This window comes from Theobroma cacao, chromosome 8 (assembly GCF_000208745.1).
Source record: "Theobroma cacao cultivar B97-61/B2 chromosome 8, Criollo_cocoa_genome_V2, whole genome shotgun sequence".
In the NCBI taxonomy this organism is placed as follows: Eukaryota; Viridiplantae; Streptophyta; class Magnoliopsida; order Malvales; family Malvaceae; genus Theobroma; species Theobroma cacao.
In genome coordinates, this window is record NC_030857.1 from 5,658,364 (window position 1) to 5,677,332 (window position 18,969).

The 18,969-nt window shown below is 33.5% G+C and overlaps 2 protein-coding genes across 2 annotated transcripts; one reads left to right on the plus strand and one right to left on the minus strand.

Annotated features, from left to right (window-relative positions):
* Positions 1,415 to 6,762, minus strand: LOC18592215 (aspartic proteinase-like protein 1). Its single transcript, XM_007018808.2, has 10 exons — positions 6,282 to 6,762; positions 5,801 to 5,939; positions 4,800 to 5,041; positions 4,430 to 4,657; positions 4,155 to 4,293; positions 3,997 to 4,067; positions 3,812 to 3,911; positions 3,242 to 3,302; positions 3,048 to 3,119; positions 1,415 to 1,769 (listed from the first exon to the last, which is right to left on the minus strand). Exons 1-10 carry the CDS (start codon positions 6,584 to 6,586, stop codon positions 1,543 to 1,545), a joined length of 1,584 nt encoding a protein of 527 aa, XP_007018870.2. The 5' UTR covers positions 6,587 to 6,762; the 3' UTR covers positions 1,415 to 1,542.
* On the plus strand, positions 14,008 to 16,557 carry LOC18592216. Its single transcript, XM_007018812.2, has 2 exons — positions 14,008 to 14,053; positions 15,008 to 16,557. The coding sequence occupies exon 2, from the start codon at positions 15,330 to 15,332 to the stop codon at positions 16,173 to 16,175; it is 846 nt and encodes a 281-aa protein (XP_007018874.2). The 5' UTR covers positions 14,008 to 14,053; positions 15,008 to 15,329; the 3' UTR covers positions 16,176 to 16,557.

The window sequence follows — 18,969 nt, forward strand, 5'->3', positions numbered from 1 at the left end:
ACAAAAGTTTGATTTAACTCTACCCTACCCAGAAGATCAGACAGGGTATGTCCCCCAATACACATGCCACCAGGAAATGCCCTGGATGCCCAGAAAACAGTTTCTTTTACCTGTGCACCTGGCAACCCCTGATGCCACACCTGAGTTATCACTGAAGTTCCAATCGCTATCGCCGTCGCCATCAGTCACTGTTAATACCGTATGACGGGAAATCGTGAGTTTTCCAGTCTCTCCCCCACCAAACAAGTTTAGTTGAACTGCCAAATACTTATTGTTTTAATAGAGTATGTTCCTACGTTATTATGTCTGAAATGTACATCAACAAACCTGGATTAAGGAAAATGTGTTCAACGCGTGTAATTTGATCCTTGTTTGAATACAGAAAACCTTATTAGATTATATAAAATTCAATCATACCTATGCAATGGCTTCCTAAGATCTTTGGAGTCGGTATGGTAATGAAAAAGACAAATTAATATAAATGCACGATACGAGCAAGGTCTCAAATCAAGCCAACACCACCACCTCCCCCCAATAATTTGTGTAAAGGATGCCCTTCACTTTGGTATGTGCAATGAGGAATTAGAAGGACCCACACTGCAACAACATACCAATCATAAAAGAAGAACTCAATAATTGCCCACAAATTATACTGAATTGCTAGACTTAGAGGCTTGTGCTCTGAACAGATAGTGAAACAGGTTCGTGGATTTTCAGAAGCAGAGCTGTTTATACCTATACCTAAAATCCTACTTTCACCATTTGTCTTTTGCACCCTCTTTTTCTTTACCAATATGTGGAGGGAAACAGCTGATCAAGACAAGCTGTAAGTTCACATGAAAGATGAAACAGATTCAAAGTCTTTCTTTTACTTTGTCTGATTTAATACTCTTTTCTGGCAACCAAACAAAGAAGGGGTCTCAAGTTCTTGATAGTGGCCTTCTTAATAACACGAATGCAACTATTGACCCCACCTCCATTTTGGGGAAGGCGGGGGAATGGAATCAATTATACATCAAGCTCAAAGCTTCTTTTCTTTTCCTTCATGTGGTGGTACTTTTCGGGGTAAGTTTTACGTTAACATCAAAAGGGTCTCTTCCACTTTGACAATGAACAGAGGCAACCAATAATGCCCAGCATTTCATGTTATAATATTCAGGTATGCACATACCTAATTTATAATTATAATTTTGCTTTGATATTGTGGAAAAGTTCTTCCCACTTGAATATTATTAAATCACATTCCCAGACAAACATGCTCCTGTACTATAACTAAGCCTTCAATTTCATAACTTAAATTCAAACACAGATAAAGACGGATCGGATCACAGGAACTTCGCAGCAGTTACGTGCAGGCTCAACATCAGTAAATTATTTAATCTAATGCAAGCAAACATATACTGAACGCAGATTTACTAGGAAAAAAGAAATGCTCTTACTACCAACCCCACTCATTAAAATAAACTAAGGTGAACAATGTTTGCAATTTGTAAAAGAAACTGACAAGAATTGGGAGGATTTACAAGAGAGAACTAGTTATGGTTAAAGTAAACACCTTAGAATTAGCAATGAAGCCATCGGACAGAGCAGGGTGGGAATTTGCAGTGATGAAGCTGCAGAAGGATTTGTGGAAGCCCTTCCAGCGACTGCCGGAGTTACTGCCTGTGTATTATTGGTGCTCTGTTGCTCATTGGTTGGCAATGGTATAGGAGATTCACCACTGGGAGGAGGCGCAAGATGTACACTTGATTTGTCATTCACATCTTGACCTGCAGATCCAAGTTGAAATAACTTCAGTACATTATGTAGTTAAGTAAGAAAATTTGTTTTACATATTGGAAGCTTGAGAGGCAAAACTGAGGTGGAGAGAGCTCTAATGTCGCTTCTCACCCAAAAAAAATATGACCAATACAAGATTATTGAGGAAGCAAAGTTAAAGGAAGGTATAGATATAAACAAATAACTTGGCCTCCTCAAGAGAAAATATATTAAGTATAGGACTCACAAGAAGCTATGCTTTGCACCACTCCTGTCTAATTTAAGGTTCCACTGCTACCTAATCGAAGTGTTTATACATAAATATATACATTAAATGCACATGTATCAATAGTCCAAGTCTGCTACTTTGCACCATCCAATTCTTAGATGAATGAAAAATGTGGGACTGTTCTTTTCTGAGATAACATCTACAATGTCTGCTACAAATCCTGTTCCAATATAATGTTCTGGTAACAAATGATGCCTCTAACATGAATTTTCAGTTCAATATTGTGTGAGATAAATTAATAACCTTTTCACGGAAAATGAAAAAATCATAAAAAAAAGTCACTAGTAGGCCACTATTTTTCCAATAAATAAATTTAAAATATGTATAACATGAACAAAACTTGTAAACAACCATTAAAAGTGCAATGAAGTGTACGATCATGGCTGGAACCCATGAATTTTCATGCCAAAGAACAATCCCTCTAATACTTTGTTTCTTCTGCAGAGAGAGGGAGCACAGAAGGGAGGGAGGGAGTACAACAGAGTTCAATTCAGTTTCTGCATGCCGTTGCATGTATACAGTCCTGCATGACCTTTGAATGGCTTTCAAGGAGAAATTTAAAAGTAGATACCCATGCCGATCTCCATGACATGGTATACACATACTACAAAAAACTAGTCAGGCTAGAAAAAAAAAGCTAGACACTGGACAAGGTACAAGTGGTTCAAAACTTCAAAAGCAAGAAAAAGATACAAGGAGGGCAGAGAATTGATGGGGAATTCAATCGTCAAAATTAGATGAGGAAAAGAATGTATTGCTCAACAAAGTGGTCACCTTGGTCATTGCAAGTGCTTTAGCATCTAAAAAACTACAGGGAGGGAAAGCCGCTGTCAACTTTAGAGGATGATTGATAAAATTCTCTAATTTCCACAATTATGCCTAACAACTAAGAAGTTCTTCAATCTAGCCATGTAAACCCAAGATAAAGGAGAAGCCCTTCAAAAAGAAAAATGACACATGATATAACTAAAAGGGTGGAAAGATCTAATCAGTTACTTACAACTGGAATGTGACCAACCCAACTTCAGATTTTCTCGATCAAAAACAATGTCATGACCTGTCATGAAGTTTTCTGCAATACATGATTGTTGATCCAGTGTCATTAAAAACAGGGAAAAGAGAGAGAGAAGAAGAAAATAGCAAAGCCATAAAAAAGATGCAGGTATGTATCAACAGCCAGGGAGGTAGACTCACGTCCAATGATACCAAAGTCATCTTTACCACGTAATACGGTTAAACAGAATACTGTAAATCCCTGCACAAAAATGTCCAGACATTATGTTTCCATGAAAACCATAGAAAATTAGGACCAGCCTAGGGTAAGATATCAATAAAAAGAATGGGAGCAAAATAAATTAGCTGAATTTGTCAACAACTTCCAAGGAGATTTCAGTAGGCAACCTTCATAACCATAGCATAACAAATGTGGAAATAAGAAAAATTATTTGGCTTTTATACAAAGAACTAGGAAGTGCCAAGGGGAATGTAAGTTTGTTATTCTGCCTCTAAAGAATGCTAATTTCTTTTCCAATCATAACGATAATTAGAAAGAAACACCACTGAGAAAGGGGACACAACCCCCATACAAAGAAATTACACCAGAATTTGACACATGCATGATTTATGCTGCACAAGCCTTTGCAAGCAGCTTGTTGTCTTCAGCTAAATCATATTGACATCTGACTTACCTTAATTTGCAAACTACTTTTAAATAGTCTCAAAGTGAAAGTTCACATGTAAGATAGACAAGAACAAGAGAATAACCTCAATTCCAGTATAGGAGTATATGTGATTATGAATTTCAAAGCTTTGGTTCATAGCAAATTTAAGTCTCATGCTAGGAATTTTGAACGGCTCCTGTGAACTGCTCCAAGGGAAGAAACAGCGGACAATCAGAATGAAGAATAAGAAAAAGGCTTCCAAACCTCACACACAGTCTAACATCCAACCTGACATTGTAACAGTACTTCCAAAAATCTTCTTGATTGCTAATCCTTCTGGCATTTACTTGTTTATCAAACTGTAATAAAGGAACAATAATTTCAGGCCATATAACAATAAACATAATAATTTCTACTATATTAATGTTAAAAACAAAAAGCAGCACCTCCAGAACAACTTTATCATAGATTTCAGGAGGAAGATACGTGAAAGATGTGCCACTATCCACCAGTGCTGAGAATCCAGATTTCTCAAGACAAGAGCTCCCAACGCATAAATGCTCCACTCTTACGAAGTATTTTTCACTGAAACAATTAAAAGAAAATTACTGAATTTCACCACCAATAATATAGCAGCAAAATGTAACACCAGATAAAAGAAGTGCCTGAGCTAATAAAGCAAACAAAAAGAACATTTAGAAGGGTCATATAGATGGCATACTATTTTCCTCCTATTGGTAAGAATGGAGTAGATTGTTGAGTGGCAAGCCCTTTATCACCAAAATAAATTCTTCCAGAACCATTCTGATCTAAACAAATTGAGAAGGAATTCTGAATCAATCCTGCTTTTGCCAGCAAACTTGGAACAGAAATGTTCCCAGGTCCCAATCCCATTAGACCATCAGGAGCAGCTCCATCCAGATAGCCACCACTCTGCTTCCTCCCACAGCTGAATTCAAACAAAGTGAACAAAGGAAACAAGCAACATCATAAACAAAGGCATGAGCAAGACTAATTTGGACATATCAGACAGATATCTTTGGCCAGAAAAAGAAAAAGAACAAATAACATGAAGTACAATCACAACACACCCTATTACAACTGAAGCTTGTAGTGAACTCTCTTCTGAATGGCCGCTAAATGACTTCAAATGTAATTTATCTTCAACCAGATATCCAGAAGTTGAGGTATTATCGGAGTCATATTCAATAATGTATGGACAGGGATCATTCGGCCCTTTGCAGTAGGAACTTGACTCACACAACAGATGGCTGCAAGACAGGTTTTTGCTACTACTTGACAAAGATGGGCTATACTCACTCAGATCTTTATCCTGCACAATAGATGCCCCAAGTATGTCGGAGCACCTGCCAATCAATCATTGGAATTAAAATGCTAAAACAGTAACCGTCTACCAATTCTTAGAACAAGTAGTCCATGAGCAATGGAAGCAATCACATTAACTGTCCCTTTAATCTGTAGTCAAAAAGAAATTGTACAGTTTTTCCAATCAAAGTTTCAAACTTTTCTCCCCTCTTTGAACAAAATTAGCACGCCCATTATAATATGGTTAATAGGCAGAATATTCTGTTAACTTAAGCAAATTAATCCGAAATTACCAAATTGTTTCATCTTTAACTGAGCTTATATCCATGCTTATCCAATCTATTAGTACCATTCTATAACCAATATTTTAATTACAAATTTCCAATGAAGTTAAAAAATGATCACCATTCTCCTATCCAACCACCACCAACTCAGAGTTAAATTCATTTTAACTAGAAAAATAGCTAGTACTATTTGCTTTGGAAATGAAGCTGTTCCGGTCATTATTAAACCTCACATGTATATTTAAAAGGACCAACCAGTAATCAGAATACAAATACCCAATTCATTGTCACATGAGAACCAAGAACCCCAAACATGTAAAGAAGTTGAAAAGCTGAAACAACAGCAAAACAGCCTTAGAAACATCAGTAAGTAAACAGTAAGAAGTAAACTTAAATTGAAACAGATAAAGATAAATAAAAGTGAAAAATGGAGTAATTAAGAAAAGAAGTAGCGGAAAAATGGTAGATTATCATTAGATTACCAAGGAATTATAGTAACTGGCAGACAAAGGAGCGCACTGTATGCAATCACATGGGACCCACAGCAGATCGCTCCCAGCATCCAATGCTACCAGGAATGAAACATTCGGTGTTCCTATGTCTATCCATGTGTAATGTAACCTGTAAATTTTTTCCAACCCCAAAAACAAAATTAATTATTTGTACTAGTATTTAGTAAAAAAAAGATTAAATCTTTTTTATCCAGAAAAACAAACACGAACAACTGAACGTCCTTTTGACCTTTAATAACAGTCTTAGGACTTCTGTTTCTTTTTCTTCTTTTTTTCGAAATAAAAAGAAATATGAAGCAAATTAATAACTAAAAATATTAGAAAGCAATATAAACTGAGAAAATAAAGAGGCGGAACTTTTCCTCTCCTTTTCTCTATACTTTTCTCGAGAGAAAAACAGAAAATAAGTTCTGAAAGAAAAATTTTTTAAAAAAACTTCAAAGAAGATGACCAGTCAAACTCGTTTCCGAAGAAGAGAGTTTCGCTTCCTTGAGAGGGAAACAGCAGCGGGTACTGCGAGCCGAGCTTCATCCTCTGCCTCTTCAAATCGTTACCTATAAGCAACTCCAAGTACTCCAAGCTATTCCTCTTCGGCCAAGAAACGACGCCGTTACCTGCATTACCGTTTCGAGCAGTCCAAAGCGCCTTCGCCTCGTCGGAAAACCTGTGTATCAACCTCGACGAAAATGTGAGCGCCGCAGAACCTCCAAGTAAAAGCCAAACGCTTAGAACCAAAAACACCGCGCGTTTCTCCATCAGAAACCGTTTCTCGTTTCAAGCCTTTCGAGAGTTGTTTCTGTCTTTTGAAATTTGCAGAGCCGGTTGGTTTTCTGGAGGGGGAAGAGGGGTGCGTAGTGCGCATAGGCTAGGGAGGCTAGCACGGTGTCGTTTTGGAGGGTGTGTTCGTTCACGGGAAAGGCAAAAGGGCTGTTGGCCTGTTGTATAAGAAGAGGCGGATTGGGGAATTTGAATATTTTTTTCCTTTGATAGAGTAGGATCCAATGAAAGACAGACACGTAGGATGGGTCCTGGTTGAATACGTGTCGAAAAGTGGGAATGGACGGTTGGTGACGGCACGTGGGGTTTTTTTATTAGTAAGCTTTTTAAAAGGAGAAAAAATGATGCGATTGCGACTTACGAACCTCGACTTTTTTTCATCCTCGTTGCGTTGTTTTCTTTGTTTCATTTGACTGCTCTGGACCAATCGCTAATTAATCACTCTTTCTTTTTGTTTTCCAACCTTAGTAATACTGAACAATTTTTAAATACATCACAAACAAATAAATATTCTTTTTCAAACTTAAATCACATAAATTTTTAAAAAAATTAAAATTAAATTATTAATAATGATTAACTTAAATTTTTATATAAATTTTAACTATTACATTCACATTTTATCTGAAACAAGATATCTTAAATAAATAATTAAAATTAAATGATCAAATTTGAACTAAATGTTTGGATTTTTTTAATTAAAAGCAAGTATTTCAATTGTAATAATTAAGGGTAAATGTTTTTTGTTCCTTATTGTCACAACCCAAAACTCTCATCGGACCCATGACAACCGTCACGACGTCCCGATAAGCACTCATTATTCGGAATATCGATCGGAACCCTGTAAGGCTTAGCATCAGCTTCCGTATCTCCCCGGTGAGCGACAGTTATTAAATCTCACATTTCAAAAAATCATAAGTCGTTTACAAACCAAAACAATATAATATTATTTTGACTCACAGGGGCATTTTGATCTTTTTTTTCGAAATATCGAAACCCGCCAAAAACATAGTATGTGGGTGAAAAACACATGTTTCATAATTAAAAGTAAATTTAGATGTCTAAAATAATTATTTGAAATGAAATTATAATTATTTGAATAAAATAATAATATTTAATAAAATATTCTATTTTCTAAAAAAAATATTTATAGAGAAATTCGTAATTAATTTCTGTAGTGTAAAAGCTAAATATATTCATACGTACTTTAAAGCAGATAACTGAAGTATAAAATTACTTTTACAGTGACACGTGGGCCCCCAACTAACCAATAAGGTGTGAGTCTGTGAACCTACAATTTTGTCGATGCAAGGCTAACTGAAGTTCTTGATACAATCGGCTATCCCGAGCCTGAAATGTGGAGAATTGAGGGTGGTGAGATTATAAAATCTCAGTGAGTAAACAGATACCATCTAAACCATCTAAAGTCGAGTAAATGGAGACAAGTAAGATATTTCATTCCAGTATGTTTTTATAACATCAATAATCAATTTACTCAAATAATCAACTTGGCTTATATATTTCACAAAACTTGGCTCCTGCCAAAATCATTCTCGGGGATGCATTGGCCTAGGCATTTGATCGAGACAGCCAAGGTTGTTCAGTGTAATACACACGTGAACATATTTTTACATTTGAAAATCTAGCCATGCCTTAGCGTTGGCTGAGTCTCACTCTCACGCGGTGGTCCACGTGAAGTGCACTCAAATCTTTACCTCCAGAGACACCTTCCACACGGCTCTCCGATCGAGGTAAGGTATATCTAATTCTGTGCCCCTTCTCTTAGGCTGGTCCACAGAACCTCCACTACAGGAATTATGGATTATTTTATCTACCACCTGATTTATAAAATCTTTATCTGCATGATATGACAATTTATCGCAACCTAGCCTCTTAAAGCTGAATACACGGTACAAATAATTCTAACACCAAAAATCAGTTTAGCCATTCATGCTCATATATTGTCATAAGTCATTCAATTTACACAAAATTAATTTCCCAACAAATAAACAATTTCCAATTACTTTATTTTTCCAAAATCATCATTTAATTTCTAAAAATTTATAAAATCACATTTATTAAAAAAGCATAACAATTTACCATTTAAACCCATTTTACCATAAAATCTCAAAATCGGATAAAAATTACTTTAGATAATTAAGACGATAGTAAGGTTACTCACAATATCAGAAGTAGAAATACTCCTAGTCCCAGTCTTTGGTGTAATCTCTTTATCCTTATCAAATAGCTCATCACCTATACATCACACATGACACAAAATTTAATAATTTGTGTCAATTTGTCATAAACTATTTCAGGCTCTCTAAATCTAAATGAATGCATGCGATGGGATGCAAAATGTCTGATTAATTGCTTAAATGTGATATTCGACCTAAGTCACACTATACTCGGTCTAATCGGCTAAAATTTCCAATTTAACTCAAAATCAATTCTTCTCACTTTCTACACTCTAATTATACCTAAATTACCTCAGTGACTGTGAATGAGATTCAATTTATCAGTCCCGGATCAATAATCACACATGTCTATACGTTGAGCAAAAATTCAGATTTTCACACCAAAATTTCTCATTTAATTTATAGCCTCACTAAACATCAAATATCACTAAAATATCATGAAATATCATCAATTTCAGCCACAATATCCTCCCTAGAAAATTCGACCAATGAAGAACACATAAAGAATGGGTGATTTTCAAACTTGATTTTTACACTAAACACCATAAATCATTGAAAACATCCATATAACTTAAAATCCAACCAAACCATCACTAAACTCTTTCTCTCTAGAATTCGACCTTCATGGGTTTCATCATGCCAACTCAATTTTCAGCCATGAAAATAAGAAAATAAAGCATGGGTATGCTAGATCTTAAGCAAAAATTGAAAAATGATACCTTATCTTGCTTAATTGCTTGAAATTTTCATAATTTTTCTTGAAATTCTCTTATCTAGGGTTTGTTCAAGTTTTTCCTTTCTTTCCTTTGTCTTGACCAAATATGGAGAAGAAGAATGGGATAAATATGGGCTGATTTTTATAGAAAATAATAAAATATTCTTACTTGACACGTGTCACATGCTTATTAGTCTAGTTTTCTTTTTATACTTTAATAATTATGCTTCCATTCTCCATCACATGATTAGTCAAAGGTCAAAATGAGGATAAGGGAAGACCATGTGCTGGACAAGTATCCTGGTGGTGGAAAATTACTATTTTACCCTTGGGATGGCAAAATTACCATTTTGCCCTATGCTACAAAAATATCGAAATTAGAACTTTTTCACTTATCAACCTTAAATTATACTCCAATGAGTCAAATGTAATCAATATTGATCAAAAACTTCTTCCAATATTCCAATTTTATCCTCATGTGGTAAAATTACCATTTTACCCCTAGATAGTGAAAATTTCGATTTAACTCCAAATTAATCCTCGAACTCCGAATCACCATTTTAAGTCATTCATTGACTGTAAAATTTTGAATTTCACCTTAAAATCCCTATTTGACCTAGTTCGAGGCTTAGATCAATTTTATTGTACCTCTAAGTACAGTACCGATTTTTATCGATTTTTCGGGACTCTCCTAGTATGTAAACATGCTATCCATCACATGTATGTCATGACAAGCATTTTATAAGGTCGGGCTTTACACTTATAATTAAGAATTAAATTGACAGATGGATGGAACGTATATCACACGTAATAAAAAATTACATTAAGAGCCTGTTTGGTTTGGTTTTTTTATAACTTAAAAGCTATTATGAAGTTCTTATAAAAAATAATAGTTTTTAAAATTAAGTTAAAGTTGTTTGGTAAATTTCTTTTTATAAGTTCTTTTTAATAAGTTATAATTTTTGTTAAAATTATCATAAAAGGTATTTTTTTTTTTGAAAAGGTAATATTGTAATTATTTTTAACAAATGAGAATATTTTTGAAACAAAAATAAAAATTCTTTTATATTTTTAAAAGAAGAGAAGAAAAAACTCCTCATTGGAGCTTTTTTTTAAACTTTTTTTTAAAAAATTGACAAAAACCTAAAGATTTTGACCCCAAATTGAACATTAGTTAATAATTAATTTAATTTTAAAGGTAAAATACCCCTAAACCTCTAAGTTTTAATCAAAATTTCAAATGAATCCATTAGTTTTCGAAATGAACACTTTGCCTCAAAAATGTAAATATCGTTAATAAAAAGTATGAAAAGACTAAAATATTATTTTTTATTAATTTTAAAAAATATTATTATATTTTTAAAAGAAATAAAAAAAATAGGAAGCACAACTCCTCAATAAAGAGGAGCACTTATTTTTTAAAAATTAATAAATTTATATAATAATAATTTTTAAAATTAATAAAAAATAAAATTATTATTTTAATATTATCACATTATCAAACTAACAAAAACTCTAACGATCAACTAACAACTAGACTTATGTACCCAACGAAAAAAATTTTTAAAGTAGAGTATCTATTTCGAAAACTAATTAACCCGTTTAAAATTTTGATTAAAAGTTAAAAATGTAAGAATATTTTACCCTCATTTAAAATATTTAAAAATAATAATAAAAAGACATTTTTCGTAATGGAGAGAAGGCCAAGTAATTCAAATTCAACTTTGCAAAAAACAGAAACATCAGCTGAAGATGGTGGGCCATAAGTGGCCCATAAACCCCAATGCTCACAGCATTAAGTATTGGTCCGATGAATTTTTTATTTAAGTATAAATATTGCCCTTTGAATCTTGAATATTCTTCCAACTTTATCTTACTCTTATCAAATAATTCAAGTAGCACAATCCAAGAAATATTAATTTTTATTGCTATATATATAATTTATTTTATATGTATGGTGGGAATCCATTCGATCTTAATGCATTAGATGTCTATCTTTTAAAAACATTTTCCCTTTAATTCAATGTACATGTGAATTTAATGTGTGTATATAAAAAAATAATTAATTAATGTGTGCATATATATTAAATTTTTTCGTAAAAAAAAAAAAAAGAACTAGTACTGTTTTTCGACTATAGGCCTACAGCCCAATATACAATTGAGCTTTACCTAGATGGCCCATGATAACTACTCTGATTTGGGCGGATTGCTGGCTGGTTGATACCTTTCTTACGTCCTTTCAAATCAGGAAGTAATTTCTGGTTTTTGAGTTCCCTCTAATCCAACTATCATTATAATAAATATTTGAATATTTGATTTATTAATTAGTGTATGATCTATTTATTTGAAAAATAGAGTTTAAATCTCCTTTCTTCTAATTTCAAAAAAAAAATTTCTTTTATAAAAAATTATGGTAAAACTTACACTTCAATCAAAAAACAACACATTTAAGTGAGTTTAGGTTTTGGATAATCATGTTTCGTGTTTTAATATTATATTTACATGACACGGTAAAATTGTATAAGCTTTGATATCCATTATAACAGCCCAAGTCCAAGTACCATCCTAGCAACTATTAGACCTAAACCATGTGACATTCAAAAACTCAAATTCGATGTGGAATAGAGTATCACGTCCATATTTTCAACCCTAAAAACATTTGGAGCTATCTTGACTCTCGTCACGATTTTAGATTTTTAATCCAAAAAACATGCTTATTAAATGGAGGAAAACCTTTACATATAAACTAAAGAGTTATCTCATCCTTTTTTTTTTATGTGTGATGCGTAACAGAAATATCCTTATATTACTATCGAAATTTTATTTTAGCCTTTAAATCATTTTTTTTTGTTTGAAATGATGTCACTTGTCTTGCAATACCAAACTCAATCAAGCTTCATTAAAAAATAATATAGATATAGAATATTAAGTCCAAGCAACCAAAGTGATAGCTAGTTCCAATAAATTACAAGAAGGATGAATTAAATAATTAGACTGACTAAATTTAACATAAAGTTGGAAAAAATTTATATCTATACTATCATATAATACTAATTATCGAGTTAAGCATCCGAATCAAGTAATACGAATTAAGTTGGTGAAATTATTTAAAAACCACTTATCATAGTACACAGATAGTATACATTTAAGGATTCAGAAGTCCTTTTATTTTTCTTATAAAATACATTTTAAAAAAACTACCAACTTTTCTCCACAAAATTACTCAATTTTTTTTCAAATAATTAACTTATTTTCCTTTTCTAACTGTCTGTTTTTCTCAATATTTCATATTTTAATAAATTAATATTTAATGCACTGTCGGTGTATAAATTTTATATTTCAACAGTGAATCAATTATTCTCACTTTATTAATAAATAAATTTAAAAATTAAAAATTCTAAATACTCATAATTTTTATTTTAAAAGACTTTTGAATTATTACTTTTATGCATTTATGAGGTGTTACTTCGTGATTAAATTATAATGTATAGATACTATACACTGATATTATATCAAATGTAAACTCTTCTTTTAATAAATGTGATTTGAATTTGAGAGAGTAATGCTATTAAGGTCGAGTTCTTGAGGCCAAAAACAATCCAACCACTCTCCATGTCGAAATTAAAGCAATATTCAATGTAGCAATGATTGTAAATAAATAAAAAATTAATAATATTTTTAAATCGTAAATGACCAATCTCAGAAAGTTAATCTGTCTAAAATTTAGTGATTTACGAACTTACCGTTAGTTTATATATGAGGAAGATGCACCAAGATATGTTATGCTAAAATTTTAAAGTTTCATTCTGGAATATATAAAAATTACAATCATTTAAAATTTTATATAAAAAATTCTTACAATAAGCATTATTACTACCTTTTTTTAAAATCGAATTACTATATTTGTTGTCTTTAAATTTCACTTTTATTTATTTTTTAGATTAAAGGACAAGAAATAATTAATGATCATCCCCTTATCATCTTATCTTATAGTAAAAAAAAAAGGAAAGAAAGAAAAGAAAACCCTAAAATCAGCCCATTAAAAGGTTAAAACGTTACTTCGGAGTGGGGACATATCCATTCCATGATCAATCTCTCCCTAATCCCTTAAACCTCGCCTAAAATTAGGTAATTTATTCCAAGAAGAGAGTTTTTAGACATTTAAAAAAAAAAAAAACTATCTTATATCCAAGGAAAAGAACAAAGAAAGCATGAAAAACGACACATGTTATCTGTCAATCAAAGAAACTACTACGGGGATGCGTTTGCTAATTGCTTCTCTGTCTCTACCCTATATATTTTCTCTTTGTGAGTTGTCTTCTTTTATCATCATCATCATCATCATCTCTTCTTTCTTTCTCCCTTTGTTTTTCTTTCTTTCAGGCAAGTTTCCACATCTCCATTTTCCCTTTGTCTTTCTTGCACAGTTTTTTTTTTACACTTTCTGATATCAGTTAGTTTAACCTTCTTGAATCTGGGTTTTCTTTTAGGGCTTGAAGGAGTTCAAATGTGACTGAATTTTGGCTTTGAATATTGGTACGTTGCTCTCCCTCTCTGTCTCCTTTCTGAAGCCTTGTCCATTTCCCTGATCAAATAAAATATAAAAAAAATAATCCCACAATCATTAGTTTAGGGGAGAAACACGTTTTGAATGTTTCTTTCCTTTTATTATATTAATTTTCAATGACTGCTTGATTTTTATTTTATTATGCAAATAAAATAGTACAATCATTAGAGGGAATTCTCATCAATGATTTTGAAGGGGGAAGAATTGTTCCTGGCGTGCGTTTGCATGACAGATGTGTTGGTTCATTCTTGACCCTCAAGCCTTTTTCGGACGCGTATCATTAGATTTTTGGTTTTATTTTTCTATTATTTAGCCTATCAAAAATAAATTTTTTTTCTTGTTCATCGCAGCAAAACTTGTTCACGTTTCTTTCCTCTATATCATATGTTTTTGATTTGTACATTAACTATATATATAATCCATAGATTAGTACCATGTCATAAAAAATATTATATTTAATATAAATTTGAATTGTGGTACAGAATTAAGTGGCACTTTGCAATGGAGCTACGCTCACAACAATTCAAAAAAAAAAAAACGTTTTATTTAAATTCAATTTACAAATTTAGGGTAAGGAGCCAAATATATATATATATTCAACTGAATAATACACCTCAGGATAGGTACAAATTATACTGACATCACACGTGTAAAAGAATCACCACGTACACCACGAAACTGTTTCAAATATACCCAAAAACAGATATGCCCTCCTTCCTTCCTGTATTGTCTTTCTTCCTTGTAAGAGTTTTTTCTATGTTTCAAATTCTAGTAAAATTGATGATATTTATTTAATCCAGTGGATAAGATAGATTTTTAGACTTTATAATGGATTAAAAGAGTGACAAGTATTTTAGTAGGTATATATATATATATATATATATAAACTAATAATTTCCTTGATTTTTTTGTGGAAAAAACAGGTGGAAAAGTTGCAAAATAGAGGAGATTCTCGTGAAAATCTAGCTCCATGTCACATATATAACGCAATCTTGACGTCACAGATATTAGCTGTCATCTCTCTTCTCTCTCTGCCTCAATCCATCCGTCCGTCTTTCCCTCCCTTCAATACTCCTCTTCTCGATAACACACTCTTCTTTATTTTATCCAATTTATTTCACTCTATTTATAACCCAATTACCCTTCTCTCTCAATTTCTCTCCATGCGACTCTAGTTTTTGTTACCTTCCAACCACCCCGTCCCTCTTCCCCAAATCCGAAAACCCCTTTTTTGTCTTTTTTCAAATGCAGCCCCAGAAATATTATTCAGCATCATCGTCGGAGATACAGCTTCGCCTTGAGACCTTAACGATTGGTCCAAAGAAGAGCCAAACTGAAAAGCATTTCAATTCTTGCATGATTGCCTCAAGCGTGGTTTCCTCATCGCCTTCTTCTTTGATCGGTGATTACATTGGCACGGAGAGTTGCTTTGATCTCGACAAAAGCGAAGAGGTTTGTGTTTCCAAGACTTGTGATGGTGGTCATGATGTTAATAGCAACGATTGTTCTGGGGTTTGCGATAGAAGCCGTGGGAAGAGAGAACAACGGCGTAAGAGGACGAAGAGAGAGTTTCCTCCACCAATACCGTCGCTTGCCAGCACCGCAAATCAGTTTTCTCATATGCCTTGGGTGCTCAGGCGATATTACACTAGCGATGGACGGTTGATTCTTAGGGAGGAGAAGGTGAGACACCAGGAATATTTCCGGGCTCACCGATCCAATGGTCGTTTAACATTGCATCTTGTGCCCTTGGATGAGAACGATTTGGCTGACCATCATCCTATTGATGGTATTGAGGATTGCGAGATTGATCATGAAGAAGCAAAGGAAGAGGTTGAAGTCAATGTTTTTGACATCAATATTAACAATGACGACGAGGATGATAAGAGTAATATTGTTGAAACTTTGGTTGAAGATAATGATGCTGTGATTGAAGATTCAATTGTAAAATGCTCATCAATGGCTGAGACTCCAATGGAGAATGGGATTGCAGCAAATGGAGGAAAATGCTTGAACTACAGCAGTGTAAGAGCTAGTCCCACTTGTTTTCTCGGTTTGCCAGTGCCAGCAATCAGGCCAGTTCACAGTTAGGTAGCAAAGCCTCTTCCATAAGGAGTCAAATTTTCTACTTTTTTTTTTCTTTTCCAATTTTCCCCCTTCTTTTGGGTGGTCATCTTCATTGATGTGATAAGAGTGATTTCTCCTTTCCATGCCCTTTTAGGGTTAGTGGTAGAGGCTCCAAGGGGTATGATCTTGTTAGGGTTTCGTTGTCCTGTGGTTATGAACAAATAGGTTTTTCGTTTTGGTAAGGGATGAGCTTTTTCAGGTTTTCCCTTTTTTTTTTTCCCTTTCTTGGGTTTATCTAGCTGGCAATTTTCATGTGTAGATTATTCGATGCCAAATGCTAAATTCCCTCTTATGTAACTATTTCCTTTTCTCCTCCTTTATGTTTGCAAAGAAAGGATATTGTATATGGATACTGACCAAACAACATAACATGGCACATGCAAGGCGCTGCAAGGGTACATTTTGATGGGGAATGGGAATGGGCTTATGGTATAATTTCATTGGCAATTATGCATTTATTTCTGGCGTTTTGCCCAAATTTTGTTCTGCCCAACTCATATAGATCATCAATGATTAATCCACACAATCTTGAAAGGGTTAAGAGTATGGCACCCTTGCTAAACTCTGTCATTCTCCATTGCCTTTACTACCAATTTGGTTTACAACTTGAACAAATTTGAGGGGGTCGTTTTGGGACATTTTATTTGTACGTACGACCTTCCTAGGCTGTTGTTTTCATGTTTTTAATTTTTTTAAAAAATGGTTGATATTGAATTGTACATATGGTGTACATGGATTATGATTAAATTGGATGATTGGATAGAATAAAGAATAAGATATAGATATTTAAGATATAGGATGACATATCTTATTAATATCATCAACTCAAAAAGATTATTAAGCATAGATAGACACGTATGCAAAGATTAAGAACATTAAGCATACCTCTCTCTTTACTATATATATATATATAAAGGGGTGCACAGCAAACTTTGAGGTATACTATAATTAATATTAATAATCTTATCTATTTTTTAAAAAATGAAAGCTCAAATCATTCAGGTATCAGAAAAGAGATAACAATAAGAACCTGATTACTCCTGATCCTCGCTCTTCTTTATAAAAAGGAAAATGGGGGTGCATGCAGTTGCTCATAGCTAAGAGGCAAATGCTAAATAGAAAAGATTGGAAAAAAGAAAAATTCATGTTTCCAAAGCATCATGAATCAATCAATCGTCTCTAGAAGGTAGCTTTTCAGAAACATCAAGATACTTTTTCCCCAAAGAAAAAGAATTTAAAAGGGAAGAGGGAAAAATGTATTATGGTGATGACCAGGAAGGAACTAGGCGTAGAGTTCAGATATTTTTTTTCTCCAAGCATGAAAGAGAAAATCTAGTTGGGTTCCATGATATCCACGCCCCTCAAAAAGAAAATTTTACAGAACGGCGTGGCACTGGTGTTGGCAGAAAGAATCGACAATCAAAAGTACCGGCCAGGGCCGGGGGCAATTTCCAATGGGGGCCAAAGTACTAATCATCATCATGCACGTAGATGTTACATAATGTATGCTGCTATCTGCGATAGTAAGTAGTATATGAAGTACAGCTACCTCCCAATATCTATATTACTGTCAGTCCTCATGATTGGCCTTGCAGCCTCTGCCTCGGCATTTCCCTGCAAATCCTTCCTACCCTTTCACTGTCTTATTTTGGCAGCTGGCTGGTTCATCTACCGATGTCACAGGTCAAGCCCTTTTGATTCATGTTTGTTAAGGAATTAAACTCTACCATGCCATGATCGGTCACTAATAAACTCAATCAATTGTTAACATTTTAATTACATATTACAATGAATTTTAACTTTCCAATATTAAGTAGGAAAATACTACCTAAACGGTCTGAATCTTAATATGAATCCCTTTTACACACTAAATGGTGTGAAATTTCATCAAATTTCTGGGGGTAATTTTGTATTATAAATGGTTAGAACTGTTTAGCCTTGTTCAATAGACTCATTACATGAGTCAAACCCTATTGTAGAATTTGAAAAAACAAAAACAAAAACAAAACGAAGGTACCAAGTTAGTGGTAGCATTAATTTTTATGACCTGTGCTACTGAAGCCAGCCGCGTGATGATTTTAATAGTCTCAATGATCAAATCTGGATGACAGCTAGCTTGCAACTTCGGTGATCAGTAATCCAGTGCATCTATACTGTTCCTTATCGTGGCATGCAACTTGTATTGAATCAAGCATTGCCACTAGGATTATTTGGGTTTGTTTCCATTTTGCAGCACTTAATATTGTATATTGAATCAACGGGTGATTAATGATTTCAATGGACCTGATATATGCCAGCATCAATATGCATTTTTGCAGGCAATTTGCACCACAAGAAATTGGTTCCCATTAAAGCCAAACTTATGATCTCATTCATATCCTCGATTCTCTTTTGACATTCAAATGATCACTTTATGATTTGATGATTGTATGCTCAAATTCTTGTTTATGGTATTCGGCTGGGGATTAATTAACAATATATCCTTCCATTTGGACTGGTTCGATGATCATGTCATAACTTTTTCAAGGCAACGACAATTTCTGAACCAATGCAAATGCATTCAGTTTTTATTATTTTTCTCGTGAAATGATATTTTAGTCGTTTGAAAACTACGACGATTGCTTTCTTTTTGAATACTTTTAGAAGAAAAAAGAAACGGAAGTTTGACTTTGTCGTGGTCGAAAATTATCAAAACCAAAAACATGACATTGTCTCCGACATATACAGATCATAGAGGTGGATAATTTCACTACAACAG